We start from the raw sequence: 16,092 nt of genomic DNA on the forward strand, positions 1-16,092 counted from the left end.
CCAGCTGGGGTTAAACCACAACAAACATTCAAGACTCTCTTATAAAATCTTTTCTGTACCCACACAGCAAGCTTTGAAAATTTTACTCTTACAGGAAAGCTTTTATCTAACACTCCCATAGCCATCTTCAAGCATCTGGTAACTTGATCTGGGCCAAATTATTCCAGGGTTGACAGAACCCAAGTCCAGGCTGAATGATTTCAGCGTATATACAGTGGCAGCTGCTGCCAAAAATAATCACAGAATCAGAGAGCGGTTTGGGTTGGAAGGGACCCCTAAGTTATATAGTTTCAAACCCCCTTCTATGGACAGGGACACCTTCCACTTGATGAAGTTGCTGAAAGCTCCATCCAGCCTGGCCTTCAACCCTTCCAGGGATGAGGCAGCTGAGGTTGCTGCAGTCAAGTGCTTAATTTTTTTTTTTTTTTGGAAGTTGGTTTTGTTTGTTTGTTTTGTTTTTCCTCTTTAAAGCAGGGGTTAATTTTGAACCTCTCCGCAATTCTCGAGTAAACTGTATGCTACATGTTTATCCTGGTGCCGAGCAGGTGGAGTCAAACAGAGATATAAACTATCCTACACCCAATTTAGCTGCAGAAAACCAGGAGGATGGGGGCATCTGGGGGCGGGGATTTCCTCTTCCAGGTGCCCTGGTTCCCTCTCTGAAGCCGGCGTGGGAGTGCAGGGACCCTCCTTGTCCTCCGGGCAGGCAGGGGCCATCTCCGCACCCGCGCGGTGATCCCGGCGGGACGGGACGGGGCGGTTCGGGATGAGATGGGGCGGTGGCGAGCGGGCCCCGCTCCCCGGCGCTGCCGCTCCGCCTGGTGCTCAGCAGCGGGATCGCGGCTGCGCTGCCTCCGGTGCGTCCCCAGCGCGGGGGGCTCCCTGGAAAACCTCCCGGACAGGCTGGAAGCGCTCCTCAGCCAGCCGGAGTCCCTCGGGGATCGTCACCCTGCTCATCCTCGTTTGCGGAGGCGGCAGCAGCAGCAGGAACATCCTTCGGGAATGGGCGGGTCGGGGAGGGGCGCCCGCCGCAGGCAGCGGCGGCACCCCCTGAGCACTGTTCAGGGGCAGAGGGAACATCCTTGGCCAGAAGCAACCGTGGGGATTAAAATATCCGAGATAATAAAATAAGCTCCTTCGACAGCTATGCTAAGGGCAGTCATCCTCATCTATGAGCAAGGAGGAAAGTCCTGGCTCTCCACACCCCTTCGAATATTGTTACCCTTCTGGGTTTTGTTTGTTTGTTTGTGGGGTTGGTTTGTTTGTTCACGGGTTTTTCCCACTTTCTCTTTTTAAGGACTAAAAGCTGCCTTCTTTTGCAATGATGGATAGTATGACAAAAGGTAAACTACTTTGCTTCTACTACCCCACGCAGACAAGAAACGCTCAAATTAACATTGAGCCTTTCATGCATGCAAGGTCAGTGTAGTTTTGTAGGACAGAAAATGTTTTCAGTTCAGCACAGATGACAGATTTAGGACTGGTTGTAGTATAAGATAAATAATACAACAAAATACTCTAAAAAAGGCTGTTAGATCATTCTTTCCAGTAAGTAATTAATTTAATCTAAATTCCCCAGAAATACAGTGCTCTGAACCCTGACACTCATCGACCAGCATTTAGCAGTAAATAAAACAAATCCCATTCCTAAATCAGAATATCAATTTTGAGCCTGACATGATTGAATTTTAGCTGATTTGCATTAATTACAGAAATACCATTCTGGTAACAATAAATTTTCAAACAAGCTTAGAGGGCCTTTTTCTTGGCTGCCTGAAGGTAATGTAGGATCACACTGCTGCAGATTTGGTACCTTGCATTAGTGATCACACAGCTGCTGACCTGGCTGAGAACTGTACAGTGGGAGCTGAGCCAATCCCCCCCTCTGCACCATCACTTATTCATTAGTGTCAGTGCAAGGAAATATGTAGCCCAGGTAGGACAGGGGTAAGACTGGATCACCTCTTTCATAGGCTTAAACCACCTGGGAAACTTCCCCTGAGGTCTTGAAAGACAGCAAATGACAGAAACTCATTAAAACCAAAGGAGAAGAAAATTATTATATTCCTTTTTTTTTTTTCTTTTTCCTTAATGGGTATCAAAAATATAATTCCACAAAAGCAGACTCAAGTGTAAGCACTGTTTCAAAGGCACAGCACTTCTAAAAGGACTAGAATTTTCCATTATCTTTAGGCTTGTTCACTTCAATCCTTAAGTCTCTGGCCCACACGTGGCTTATGCATGAGCCCAGAGTTGACTGTTTTCTGTGACTTCACCAATGGCAACTGAATCTTCCTCACAAACACTTGCACCAGGCCTGCACCATGACCTTTCATCTCACCAACGCCTCCACGTGATCCTGTGCTGCAACCCCCTGCTGAGAGATGCGGATATTTTCTTTCTGTATAAAATGCTGATTGTTTTTTGTTTGGTTTCACAGTGATAGAAAATACTAAGTTGGTCATGTTAGTCCACAGTTGAAAAAAATATTTGCAAGAACGACTCGTGGAGGTATCAAAAAACTTGTGTGAAGCCACTGTAACTGTGGTGTCCATACGTCAGAGCTGTCATCTCTATGCACTCAGTAAAAAGAAGCTTCAACACTCTTCAGTCAGGCTGGAGGAGTGATGTGTTAATCTGCTCCCATTAAAAAGACAGGAAATTCCCAGTTGATCATCTAATTCAAATTAAGCAGGTGTAATCTCACGGTGACACAACGGTGTTAACTTAATGCATATATGGAGATAGACAGGATGAAGTGTCCTAAGGAATGCTCAGCTTCCAACAGTAATGTCATGTAGGCACTCTGAATTTTAATATGGGTCATTAACACCCAGCTCCTGCAGTCACTGTTCTAAAGGCAGAGCCTTTTAACTGTGTCAGTCTTCTGCAAGGTACACAAGGGGTGTAGGCAATGTTACAGGTTTTCTAGTTCGTGGCAGGATGGGGCAGTCCCATCAGACTCCACCATGGAGGTGTACTTTATTGGAGGTGGTGGTGGCTTGAAAGATGGAGGTCTGTTCATACTGAAACAGAAGAGAAAAAAGGCACTATCACACAAAAACCTGCATAAAAGACAGTTGTAAAATGATCACAGGAGGGGGTAGATTGACACTAAGAGCACCTGACACTAGCTCTTACATACTGCAACTTCCCTGATTTTGTTTTATAACCCCAGCACACCTCCTGGTATTCATTTGGCTTTCTCAGATCACACCTTGCAATTTTACTTTATTCATATTTTCAAAGAACAGAACATGGTTCTGATGAACTATTCAAAACCAGAGGTCTTTTGCTCACACTACTCTCTGAAGGTATATTTAATGACTTGTAACTCTTTTTTTGGTCAGTTTATAGGTCAAGATAAATAACGGTCCCATCCCAAATCATTAAAAAAAATCGACCCTGTTTTCCCCTTCTATATACAGGATTTGTAGTTGTGTTTTGAAAGGGTTTTCTAGAATGATAAATGATTCATTTTCACCATGAATTTTCCAACATTTAAGTAATATTAGTCAGATTGAAAATTGTTATCTCCTAGATACTACTTTTACCAGTAGATCTCTGAGTGTGTTAGTAGTGAATTAAACTTTGGTAATAATTACAAACTCAATGCTTCTTTGACTGAGATTAAGTTTCAGGTATCCTACTTTCACATATATTATTCACAACTCAAATAGAGCTGCCCTAGAAGTACAATTTCATTAAAACATGTCCTCAAGTCACCATGGAAAATGAGAGAGCAAAAGCAGCTGGCAGGGAGGCTAATAGAAGTGGGGGGCTCTGGGGACAAAAATCGACTGTTATTCTTCCCTTGCACCCTGAAGCTGCACTGCAGCTCTTTTCTTAAAGTTTATTTTAAAGATAACCCACAAAACAGATGAAAGGACTGAAAACACTCCACTTTTCATATTACTGTATGAAAAAAAAAGCATTACCAATCCACGTACTTAAAGGCCTTGTGTCCTGTGAGTCGTCTCAAATGAAAAGGTGTAAGTCCAAACAGCTGGGTTAGAGTTTGTGCTGTCCATCTTGCCCCGCCTCCCACCCCTGTGGCTCCCCTCACTTGTACTTACATCTCTTTCTGGTACTGACACCATTTCCTGATGCCCACAGCTATTAGGGAACTGCAGAAGAGGAGCAGGACGGCTACCACTGTCGGCCAGGGGAAGCGACTGGTGTTTGTGTTCCTCTCACCTGTAGGGGACACGCTAGTCAGACCTCATCCTGATGTCCTCAGAGAGGAGGGAAATGTGGGCTTGCTGCCTGTGCACATTGTTCCCCCCAGCACAGTGCTGGTGTCAGTGCAGCCCCAAATCCCCACCACACGGTCACGTTCCCAGGCTGAGGATCCCAAACTCTGGCTGTTGCAGCTCTGATTTATGGACTTAACCCACTTTTGTTCTGACTGGGACTACTGAGCTGGTTTCAGCCACCCATCAGATCACATGATGAGATTATTCAGGCACAGTCCAGCAAGCGTTTCATCCAAAACCCATTGGCTTTCTCTGTTCCCCTGTGAGCTTCTCTGTGAGGAGCAAGCAATTCACAGCTGGGCACAGCTACCCACCACAGCTGTCCTTCCCACGGGTTATTTTTCACACCATTGACACCAAACCCTGCCAAAATGTCTGGCCAAGGGCTCAGCTGCATTTTGGGGAGAGCTGTTGTTGGTGATGTAGCTTCCCTGCCCCATTCCAGCCTCTCCCCACCACAGTGCTTGGATCCCACCCTACCCCCTTCTGCATAGGCACCCTTGGGGGTGCTGGTGGCTGACAGAGGTGCCCTCAGAGTCCTGGGTATGGAAAAGGGGAGAAGGAGCACAGTACTCCTCCAGCTGCTGTGGAGGGTGCAGCAGTGGTCTGGGTGCCAGAGGGGGCTGGAGCACAAGGTCCCTGGGTGATACAGCTTGGTGTCACCTCCCTGTGCATCACACACCTGTGCAAGGCTGGCTGTACTGGTACGTCACCCAGCCTGGGTCTTACCCACTGTGGCAGCCTGTGCCGTGGCCTGGCACCAAGTTCACCGCACCACAGGAGCCATAAGATTTCCCTGGGGCACAAGAGCGTGACTGGAAGAAAACATGCACTGGAGCTTTGCTTGCACATGGAGGGAGAAGGCTGGAATGCCAAAAGCCTGCAACAGGCTGCAGTGTGAAGACACAGCAGCTGTGACTCCTTTTTCATCTCTTTTCCCTTTTTTGAAATCCTCTGGTCAAACGGATATGATGCTCCAGGTTTTGTGCTTCTGCAATGGCATGCTGAAAGAATGGGGATTTGTAGGATAATGTCTCACCAGTACTGTTGAGTAGGCTGCTGGCAGTAAAGAAATCTTTCCCTTTGGTAACTGAAATTGTCTGGTCTGTGATTCTGTAGAACAGATTACCTAAAAAGGTATGGGCACAGAATATTTTTAGTAACTTTTTTAAAATGAAGATTATCTTTTGAACCCACTGTTATTCACCCTGCTGAAAACTGGAAATCAAATTCCAGAATCAGGGTGTCAAAATTCTCTTGGCAAGATGCCTACATTTTTGGCCTAAAGCCTGGTGTTAGAAAAAAAATGTCCTTCTATCAAATTAAAGAATATTAGAAGAAAAGAAAGGGAGGAAGGAATGAAGGAAGGAGAGAAGGAGGGAAGGGAGGGAGGGAGGAAGGAAGGAAGGAAGGAGGGAGCGAGGGAGGAAGGAGGAAGGGAGGAAGGAGGGAAGGGAGGGAGGGAGAAAGGAAGCAAGGAAGGAATCCATTAGAAAACACCTTTTAAAATGTTACAGCAAGCCAGCATTGAGCTGTGCAGTGGTCTGAGAGAATGATAAGCTCTTTACCTCTTTGATGGTAATGAAAAACCTAAAGTTATTAAGTGGCTTAGCAGCAGCACAAAGAGTCTGCCTTTGTCACAACTCAGCAAAACCTCAGTCTCCTCTGTCAAGTGCTGTGTCTGAACCACAAAAATAATCTATCATCTCTTCGTAGGCAGTACTTTGCCCTTCCTAATAGAGCTAAGCTACCTGTGTCTGAATTGGTGCTGCCTAAGGATACATTTCTGTTTTTTCTAGCCACCTCCATGTTCACAGCTTCTACAATAATACCTAAAATCCACAACTAGACAATGGCACAGCATTTCCAGAGCTGCCACGGCACTTACCGTGTGTCAGGGTTGTATTCTCAGAGGAGCGAGTGGCATTACTGAGGCTCTGTGAAGATTCCGTGGTGGAATCATTCAAATCTGTACAAAAAGAAATAATGTCCTTCAATTATCTTCCAAGCCTGTACCTGTGACTGCTTCATTAGGCTCAGTTGTGGCTAGTTTGTACTCTTGGCCTTTCTCTGATGCAAACAACAAATGAAATAATAACAGGAACCTGAAAGTCTCTGGTAATTGCTGATTTACAAATCCAAGAAAAAACCCAAAACCGCTGTTTAAATGATATGAATGAAACACCAGAAAGAACCAGGAAAATCTTTTTCTTATTCGATGCTGGCTTTGATTTGAAATTGAACAGTGAATTGTGTGTGTGTATATCTATCTATATATCTATCTATCTGTAGGTATGTATGTGTGTATGCAGTAAAAAGCCCTATGAAAACCTATCCAAATTTAGGGCACTCTAAAAAGTCACTGAGACTTTTGGATATTATTTCAGTTCTTTTCTTCTGGTCATTAGATGTTAAATTTTATGTGAACAAGCATGGCAGATCTGGCATTTTATGAAGTTATATATACATTATAAAAAAAAAAAAAGCAGCACATGCTCTTAGAGATTCCCTAGCACTGTGCTCTGTACAGCACACTGATGAGCACTACTTATTCTTATTTACATAATGGCTTGTGTTAGAGCCTCAGACGACTGAAATGATGATGGTAATCGCTGTTGTAGGAGCCCAGTGGCCCTGGGAGAGCACAGGGACACATGTTGGTATGCCTCAGCAGGCTCCCTGGTGCCCCTGTGCTCTGAAATTGCCCCTCAATTACAGCTGCTGCACTGAGGACCCTTCAAGGCCATTATCTCTTAGCCAGTGGTCAGGCAGGCCCAGGTGTAGGGAAGCAATGGCAGGGATGTGGGGATGAGTGGTGCAACGCACGGTATATCCTGCAAATATTAGTGTAATTCAGCATGCTTTTAGCAAAGATTGCCACCAGCAAGCTGTGAAAGAGCGGAATTGTGAAGCACTAGAAGTTGCCACAAGGTTGTGGTCTAAATGTGTGGCTGTGGGTTGTACGTGGGTAAATAAGCACTGGCGCGTTACCAAAAATATATTCAGAAAACAGAAAGCGGCTGCTACATTTGCACTTCAGCTGAAAGACGACTCCCATGCAAATGCAAAAGCACACTGACAATTCCTGCCTGCTCCAAAAGCACAAAGACAAACCAAGATTTTAAAAAAGAAAGTCACTTTGGGCTTCTTGCTGCTAAGCAGAGATTTTCTAAAGGGAAAGACTTCTGAAAAAAATGTTCACCTTAGGGTGATTTTTTTATTGATTTATTGATCTTTAATGAGGCTGCCTTTCAATGTTCTATTAGCCAGCCTTTATTGCTCCATATTATCTCATTATTTCATTGCTACTCTGCGATTTTATTTAGCTTCTGTGGCAATTTATTTCATCTATAAACTACCTTCAGTACTTACTACATTTGCCTAGCAACTCTCTCAATTGTAATGTTATTAAAATAAATGTGTCTAATGAAACCAGGGTACTCAAATGTTTTTTCATTCCTCTTTTGCCACTGCAAATCCTTGACAGCTTGGAAACTCGGGCTTTTGTCTTCTAACTCAGCAGAATTCAACAGGGAAACTGTTTCTGTGAAGTATTGAAAAGCTGGTACAGGTGACTCCACCTGACTTTTGGCTGCCCTCAAACAAGCACTACACAACTCCATTTGAAAGCCTATCACAGGCTAGAACCTCGACTGAGATAGATGAATAAACTTTGACAAAACATTAGGAGCATTTTTGTATTTCAGCTTAGTTTGCAGGTGGAGCTCCGTAGCTTCAAGTGCACTGGCTTGTTTTGTCCTGAAGCCAGAGCAGCGATGAACAAAAATACATAAATCAGAATCTAGACAGGATGTCACCAGCTCCAGGGAAACAAAACTGTTTTCCCAACTAGCAAAGGGAAGTTTTGAAGAAGTTAGTGTACGGGAGTCAAACCTGCAATGTCTGATGCCAAAAGGCAATTTATTTAACATTTGCCTTTAAGCCAGGTGCTAAGATTTCCAGAGCTCAGCTAGCCATTTATCTGATATTTAAACACAGATGGTGGCTAGCGAGTAGACCTCTATTTTCCCAAAAGAACTATTTCACATTTACTAAAAAGAGTTCATCTTTCTTAAAAACTGTCTCATTTTTGGAAAAAAATATCATTAAGCCATCTAAACAAACCTGAGGAGGTAAAATGCAGCTGTAACCCATCACTCAAAGCCTGAGCTTCTCTGGGCTCAGACATAGAGCAACAGTGGAAGCTAAGCAAAGATCAGGCTGCAGTTTTAATAGCCTTGGTTTTGTTTTCCCTGCTCCTGCTCTTGCCTCTCTATGTCCACTCTTCCCTTGAATCCGTTCCCAGATGTCTCTTAGATTTTCATTAAAAACTTGCAAAATAACAGGAACTGAACCAAACCAGTAGACTAAAACAGCAGGATTGGACTTGGCATCCTGACTCAGCTGCAGCCCAGAGGATTTGCTCGAGTAGCTGATGGTGGCACCAGTGTGAGAACCAGAGCGAGCCAGAGAGGAGCAGCACTAATCCAAGGCTGGCATACTGCAACTGCCACACGTTAGGAGCAGTGGTTAAAAGGCAGTTGTTTCCTGGGTTACTTACAGAAGAAAAATGGCTCAGCTCCAGCTTGCATTATGCCTTTGACCTCATGCCTCCTCAGCCAGTGAAGATGTATAATTCAGCGAGGAGAATCTTCTCTGTTCACTTTGTATATTTATAGCCTTTGTCATTAAATTTTTTGTTGAGACAGAAGGGCTTTCAGTCCACTTGGACAAGCAAGTTTGCTGTTCTGCTCTCAGCCAGGCAAGTGTCTCTGCTTTGGGGATAGGGACGGCAGCATGAGACGCAGCAAACTTTCATTTCAGTGCCACTGCAGTCTGTGTTCCTGCCTTGGCATATCTCCATCTGGCCTCTGTGTGCCCCAGGGCTTTATGTTGAGTGATTCAACTCCCACAACGAAGCCTTGTGTTTAGTGTCTTCCTCCAGTATTACCCCAAACACTGCCCTTCACATTGCTCTCTTATCTCTGCTAGAGAGTAACTTTAAGGTTTAAGGTTACAAATCCGCTCTTGCTGGTGGCTACCTCCGTGGTGGATCATTCCTGAGCCCAAGCTGTGGTGCTGTTAAGGAGAGGAACAACAACTTGCCACTTTGCCTCCTCCTTGTGCTGCCTGCACTGCAGTTTTGCATGTGCTTCTTTGTGTCCAGTGACGAGTGTGTGCCACGTGTGTGTTTTTTCAGGAGCTGTGGCAGTGAGCACACCTCTTCTTTCTGCCCCAGCACCCTTCCATCTGCTGCCTGAAACCAGCCAGTCCTACAGGGATCAACAGCTGGGCTTCAAAAGAGACTTTAAAGAAAAGGGTGCTTGCAGACAGGCTGAGCTGCAAGAAAATGCACTCTGCTGGGCATTAACCCTGTATTTTGAGACCCGAAGGTAGGAGGTTCTCAGCTTCCTCTGCTCTTGATTCAGGCTGCTGCTGCTGCACTGTCCAGCTGCTGGTGCATGTACCTCTCCCTGAGGAAGAGAGGTTAAACCCTTCCAAGCATTAACCTGCCCTCCACTGGCCTCGGTGTTGCCAACTCAAAGAAGAAATTACTGACTTATCTGTTGTAAATATTTTGTTTATTGTTGCTTTGTATTTGGACTTCTGCGCTCTGATGTTTGGGTTGCACTTTTTCTAGCTCTAATGTAATTCTGTTTTGGTATGATATTTAATTAAAGAGAATAGGTATTCTTTGTAAACAATACAATAACACTAATTAATATATACTAGAAGTCTGTTCAGTTGCCGAATTTAATGCATATATCCTAAATGGAGCATTAAAAAAGGTAAAATCAAGACAGCATTTTCTCATATATTTACTTTTGAACTGTGGTTACACTGACTGTGGTTAGTGTACTTCCTAGTGTATAATGCACTAGGAAAAGGCCTTCAGGAGACAGTAAATTGTTTGTTACAAAAAGTGCAAGATGGTTATTGTGTTTATGTGTCTTTCTCCTACGTTGTTGAAACAATAGAGAAAACATTTTGGCTTAATTGATTACCTTTTGTTGTGGAAGCAGGAGCCAAGTTTGCTTGACTTGTGAAATCCAGAGAGGCCAAAGATGTCGACTGGGGCTCTAAAGACAAACAGATTACATGGTATCACATTTAGCTGATAGGTTCTTTAGAAAATAATATTAATAAATCATAAAACAACCTAGATTGAAGCTTGTGGCAGCTGTTGGGTAGACGCAGACTCTGCAGCAGAAATTCTGTTATCAGACTCAACGTTCAAAACACATCCCACAAACTCAGGGGGCACTCACAAATGGCTGATGTTATTAATACTGGCCCTTTCCCGTGGACTGGCTGGGGACATCATTTATTTATGTTTTTATGCACAGGGTGCAGTTTTAGTGCTGTGGGATGGAACATGCCCTTGATAGTGGTGCTCCCCCATTTATCCAGGTCCTTTCCAGAAATGGTCCATGACAACATGCCACAGCCCTATAAGCCCAGGAGGTCACCTGTGGGTTTCCCTCTCCGTTGCTGAAGAGAGTTTTATGTAGTTACCCATGTGCATACTCTGGTAAAACAGAGTTAGCTATCTTACATAACTAATGAATGGCAATGACGTGCTGCTCTTGGATCAAGGAAAAGTGGTGGCTTTAACTTTTCTGTCACATGCACCTCTCTGTCATAATAGGACAAATTTATTTACAGGTTCTATAGGCATAATATTCCATTTTATAAAAATATGTAAGAATAAGATGTAATATTCAGGATGCCATTTTAGATGCTGTCCTAACGTGACAGTTTTAGGAAGATTTCTGTCGGATCTCTGCTTGAATAACTTCACAGCTCACAAATTCCCACACAGCAGGACACAGGTACTGTCAGTACCAGAGCACACTGACCTTTCCCTGGCACACCTCTGGCTCTGTGTACATGACATTTAAGCAGTGGTCAAGCAGAGATCTTACATATATTGTATAATGAAGGCTTCTATTTTTTTCCTCCTTACCTGAAGCAGTCATGACAGCTGATGTAAGTGTTGAGTTACCAAGGTCTATAACAAATCAAAGCAAACAGCATAAGGAAGATGTTTATTCTGCTTTAGGAAAGTGAGTGATTTAAAGGTTCAAGAGTGAGAAAGTAGATCACACTTAATTTCCAAATAATCTTTCAATACACAACTCAGCTCAGTGGTCTGGAGAGGGACATGAAGCACTTGAAGTAACTGTGCTGTGAAATCCCTAGGGAAACAGGTTTTTGGGGGAAAAATTTTGGAGCCCCTGGCACCTCAACTTAAAAAGCGCAAGTGAATCACATGGGTTTATTCCATACAAAGAGAGGCACCTTATTAGCACAGGTGTAAATAACATATATGACCTGCTGGTGGCACCTGCACAGCTCCATCCACGAGGCACTTCAGAGGCTGCAACTCTGACAGGAAATCTCAGAGACCACTTGCACTGAAAAGTGCTCACTGAGTCCTCAGAGAAGAGGATGGGAGTTATTCCTTGTAATTAAAGAACTGTTAACCACCCAGACAAGTGCGACAAGTGTGGCAGAGACACCATCCTGCCCAAGCAGTATGTATATCCTGAGTTAAGAGCTCTCTCACTTTTTTCAGCTGTTTATTTCCCCAGGAGAAGAGGCAAAGTACTCCCTGAGTAGGTTAGGAGGATGGATTGTCTCCCCAAAGGGCTCCATGAAGGAGATAATCCATGGAATCTCACACACTCCATTAGAAAAACACACCTGGGAAGGCAGCCAGAAAGTACCTCTGTCTGGTTGGGCATGTGTGGAGGGCACTGGGTAGGAGCAACCTTCTGCAGATCAGATCTTAACATACCTAGGTAACTGTCAACTCTCCAGATGCTTTCCTGTGCAAGCAGTTGTACCGCCTTTGACTGCTGCTTTTCCATTTGCATTCCGTCTTAGCCTTGCCTGCACTAGCAGGGATTTTGCAGTAGCTGGCTGACACAAAGGACTCCTTACCAAAGGTGCAGCAGGTCTGAAAACCAGGTCAGTGGGCACCTTGAGGTGTGCCCAGCTCCCAGTGAGTGTCTGCAGAGTGTGCAGGGTGAAGCCAAGTGGTGACCTGATGCAACCTGCCAGGGTTCCTTTGAGAGATCACCTTGCAGAGACTAATGGAAAATAAAGTCTCTCTCTCAGGGCCCCCCAATACCTGGCATGACTTTCTGGAGTGCAGTGAGGTACTGGCTGAACTCCCAGGGCTTGCCACAACCTGCACTTGCAGAAGTTGTTACACAGAAACCCACCCTTCCTTTCATGCCTTCTGTCTACAACATTTCCCTGACACACTCCCGTAACCCACTGCTACAGTGCAGCTGCCTCCCGTGAGGAGCAGAACAAACTGCTCCGGGACAGACGTCTGCAAAGGGCCTCAGCTGAGGTGTGGAGGGAACATTTGTCTGTCTGCAATAAGCTGATAATAAGACAAACTTGCAGAGGCAGAGCACAGATTTACCACATTTACACAAATTAAGAAACATTCTATCAGTTATTTAATTAGGCAAAAGTGTTGAGGATCTTGGCTGTGTACTTAAGCAGAAGGTGGAACCGTTAGCAGAGCTGTTATTTTTAATTATTAGTTCAGTGCTGAAAGAGCTATATTCAAATGCCAGCTGAAGCATCAGAAATAACATTATGTGCCCCTCAAGGCTGGAGTTTAATTATACTTGGTCTTAATTATGATAGATTACATCACCAAAATATCTGTTTATTGTATTTTCTCCGAAGTCATAGCTGCAGGAAAGGGTTTTTTGCTAGCTATTTAGGGTAGTAAGTGTTACAACAGCTTTAGGAATTTATAGACACCTCTAACACAACCCAAGTTATTTTATTCTTCTCTAATTTATCCTACCTTCTGAAACCGTGGTGGTAAAAGCTTCAGATGAGGCTTCATTAGACTTATTGTCTGTGAAGAAAGAAAAGAGAAAGATGAAACCAGGTCTTTAAAATAGTTATAAAGGCAGAAATTTAGTTTGGGTTTGTGTCGTGCTGTGCACCTTTGCAGAAGGCATGGCTGAGAATTAATGTGGTTCTTTCCTTTCTGTCATATCTAAATACATTAATGTTTTTATACCGAGTGGATCTATCTTAGCATTAGCATGACCTGCAGGCAAGAACTTGGACCGCTTTAATTGACGGCTCTCCAATTTGAAGATATTTCTACAAAACTACAAGTTGGGTGAAATGAGTAACTTTGGAGAAAACGGTGATTTCTCTCCCTTCCCTATGAAGCTATGTTTCCAGAGGACTCAGCCCTGGCTTTTGATGCAGTCTTACTTCGTGGAAAAAACCTACCAATAAGCATATCCCCAGCCACAAGTGAACACAGCCGAGCTGCAAGCAGTTGCCAAGGTACGTGATGTACCAGTAGATGCTGCTAAGGGGTCAGCAGCTCAGTCCTGTCATCTGTGCAGCAAGGAGTATACATAATAGTTATAATAATAATAATAATTAAAAAAAAAAGGTGTCACTATGCATTTGCACCTGAAGAGGAGACCTGCACAAGAGGGTGCTAAAGGAAATCTGTCTGCTCTTCTCACCAGCCCCCCTGCATTCTCAGAAGTGTCAAAACCCTCTTTAATGCTGAGTCTCCCACTTTCACTGAAAAAGCAGGAGAGTATTTATCCCCACTTCCCTAACCATGTAGCTAATCCTTATAGTACAGATTATAGGGGAGTTTCCCCATCATCCCAAAATGGTTCGTCCTTTCGCAAGTTTCACTGAAGATGTATAACACAGCCCTGATATGAGGGTTTGGATTTCCAGGGAGCTGCATTGCACACATGCAGAGTTTTTGCCACAAGTGCTCAGTGGGAAACACATGATTATAATAGCTCACTGGTGCCATGTGGCTATGCTAATCTATTTTTGGGTATGGGAAGTACAGCAAGATACTGCCTAAACAAACAACAGGCATCTTCTGTTTGTGCAGGAGTTTCTTAGCTCATTTAGAGGTTTAAGCAAAGACTTGAGCTAAAAAACCTGCCAGAAAGTTCAAGCTGTGAGATGAACTTGTACCATAAAGCTTCCTTACTCTTGGCATTTCTTCAGTATTTTAAATAACAGAGAACACATGTGTTTGGTGTTCTTAACATCTCAGATGTGTTTTATCTACGAAAAACCTACCGAATGAAACAAATATTTCCTCTGATGAAATATTCCATGTTTCACTCCCGAGGGAAGAAAACAGGCATGCACACGAGAATGTCTTGTGTGTCTCTTGGGTCCCTTGCAGCACCAGCGTTGATCTCATCTGATAGAAACCTTCACTGTCTTGCAAGTCTTCTTGTACAACAAGGATTTCTTGGGGGAAAAAGAAAAAGACTCTCTTGTTCACTCCAGACCATAAATCAAAGCTGTGCATAATATTGGTACTGAAAAGCAAGCTCATACAGATGCAGGTTTCTTTGCTGAGACACTACCAAAGATCTGTCACGAACAGTGTGGTTATACCAAACCATGGTCCCCATCCCTTGCAATTGCAGGGGTCTGTGGTCCCGGCCATTTGCCATCTGTTCCCTTTGAGGAGGTCTGACACTCTCCCCTTCACCCAGACAGACACCTACAGGCTCTCTGTGGCAGGAACAGATGAGCGACCACCACTTCTCTTGGCAATCACTTCTACAGCTGTGCCATTGTCCTGTTGACAGGTTGCTTTACCTCCAGGCTGCTCCAGCAGGTTCACTCTGTCCACGTACCACACGAGGCTTGGCTTGGGAAACGCCTTCCTCACGACACAGCTCACGCTGGGCTGTGGGGCAGGAAAAGGCAGTTACTGGGTTAGCCTCCAATGTCCTCACCCTGCTGCCAGCTTCCAAATTCCCTTATGGACAGTGCTTGATAACTCACAATCCTGCTCTGGAAGGAAACACTTGCTTCCTCTGTACTGTGCTTCTTGCCCACTCCTTTCATTTTTCTGGCTGTGGGCACTGTTGAATGAGAGTCCATGGACACCCCCACTGCTCTGGATGACAGGGCTCCAACTCTCTCTAACCCTGTCTCTGGCTGGAGAGATGTAGGGTGATCCCCACCCTCCTGTCCCCGGTGATGAACACCCACATGGAAAAACACTGGAGTCGGTAATGGGCAGCGTGTGTATGGAGAATTAAACACCTTCTGATCAACATCCTTCATTAGGCAGATGGAGAGACAAATCCCATGAAAAGGACTGCCTAGCTGTTTAATATACAAAATTAGATACCTTTGTAGTGGGCATAATATGCAGGAGGTTTGCAGAAATTGATGCTTTAGATGCAGTAGTCCTGACTCCATGCCAATTGCTCCAAAAATCTTTGTTTGTGCTCCACTTAATTTTTCATCAAGCAATAGATGGGAAGAACCTCAAAGTCAAGGCTGGATGAAGGGTTGGGCACTAGCAAGGTGGGAGGTCTCATCCTCATGCTGCCTGGATGTTCCCAATTACATTTATTTAGCAGGTTATGACACTGCTAATTACTAAGCACTGTTATAGGAGAAATTGACTCGTCCTTTTAAACAGAAAAAAAGAAAAACAAATCACGTGCTACTCATACAGCGCAAGGCCCACTTGCTCGCACTTTCGAAGAAAGTGGCTCCCACATTTAGTTGAAAGCAAGCTTGATGTATTGCAGCCAGCAGAGTCAATCATTCAGTACAAAGACTGAAACTACCCAGCTGAAACTCTTTTCCTGCCACGGTAAATAGCATCTGAACTCGTAGTGTAATTGCTTTCCCCCATTTTCTCTTCATTATTCCCTTATTTTTCAGGCAAGTTTAGGTCATAATATTTTTATAAATGCTTCCTATGAAGAAATATAAATCCAATATCCTCACTAGATTGAAGCCCTGTAAGAAAAAGAAGAAAAGAGAAGTA

At 44.1% G+C, this 16,092-nt stretch overlaps 1 protein-coding gene across 24 annotated transcripts in view; it reads right to left on the reverse strand.

Annotated features, from left to right (window-relative positions):
* Nucleotides 1-1,274: 1,274 nt before the first annotated feature.
* Nucleotides 1,275-16,092, reverse strand: part of CD96 (CD96 molecule) — a 103,487-nt gene continuing 88,669 nt past the window's right edge. For 22 of the 24 annotated variants that reach the window (XM_050332414.1, XM_050332415.1, XM_050332411.1 and 19 more), the window contains 9 exons: nt 14,901-14,991; nt 14,367-14,543; nt 13,093-13,146; nt 11,224-11,268; nt 10,262-10,336; nt 6,145-6,225; nt 5,296-5,385; nt 4,077-4,197; nt 1,276-3,026 (listed from right to left, as the gene is read on the reverse strand). In XM_050332414.1, coding sequence (XP_050188371.1) covers nt 2,918-3,026; nt 4,077-4,197; nt 5,296-5,385; nt 6,145-6,225; nt 10,262-10,336; nt 11,224-11,268; nt 13,093-13,146; nt 14,367-14,543; nt 14,901-14,991 — 843 coding nt within the window. In that variant the 3' untranslated portion in view covers nt 1,276-2,917. Of the gene's footprint in view, nt 3,027-4,076; nt 4,198-5,295; nt 5,386-6,144; nt 6,226-10,261; nt 10,337-11,223; nt 11,269-13,092; nt 13,147-14,366; nt 14,544-14,900; nt 14,992-16,092 lie in introns of all 24 variants that reach the window. The other 2 variants (XM_050332429.1, XM_050332428.1) reach the window with 2 other exon arrangements.

This window comes from Myiozetetes cayanensis, unplaced genomic scaffold, assembly GCF_022539395.1.
Source record: "Myiozetetes cayanensis isolate MyiCay16 unplaced genomic scaffold, myiCay2020 scf5-8, whole genome shotgun sequence".
Taxonomy (NCBI): Eukaryota; Metazoa; Chordata; class Aves; order Passeriformes; family Tyrannidae; genus Myiozetetes; species Myiozetetes cayanensis.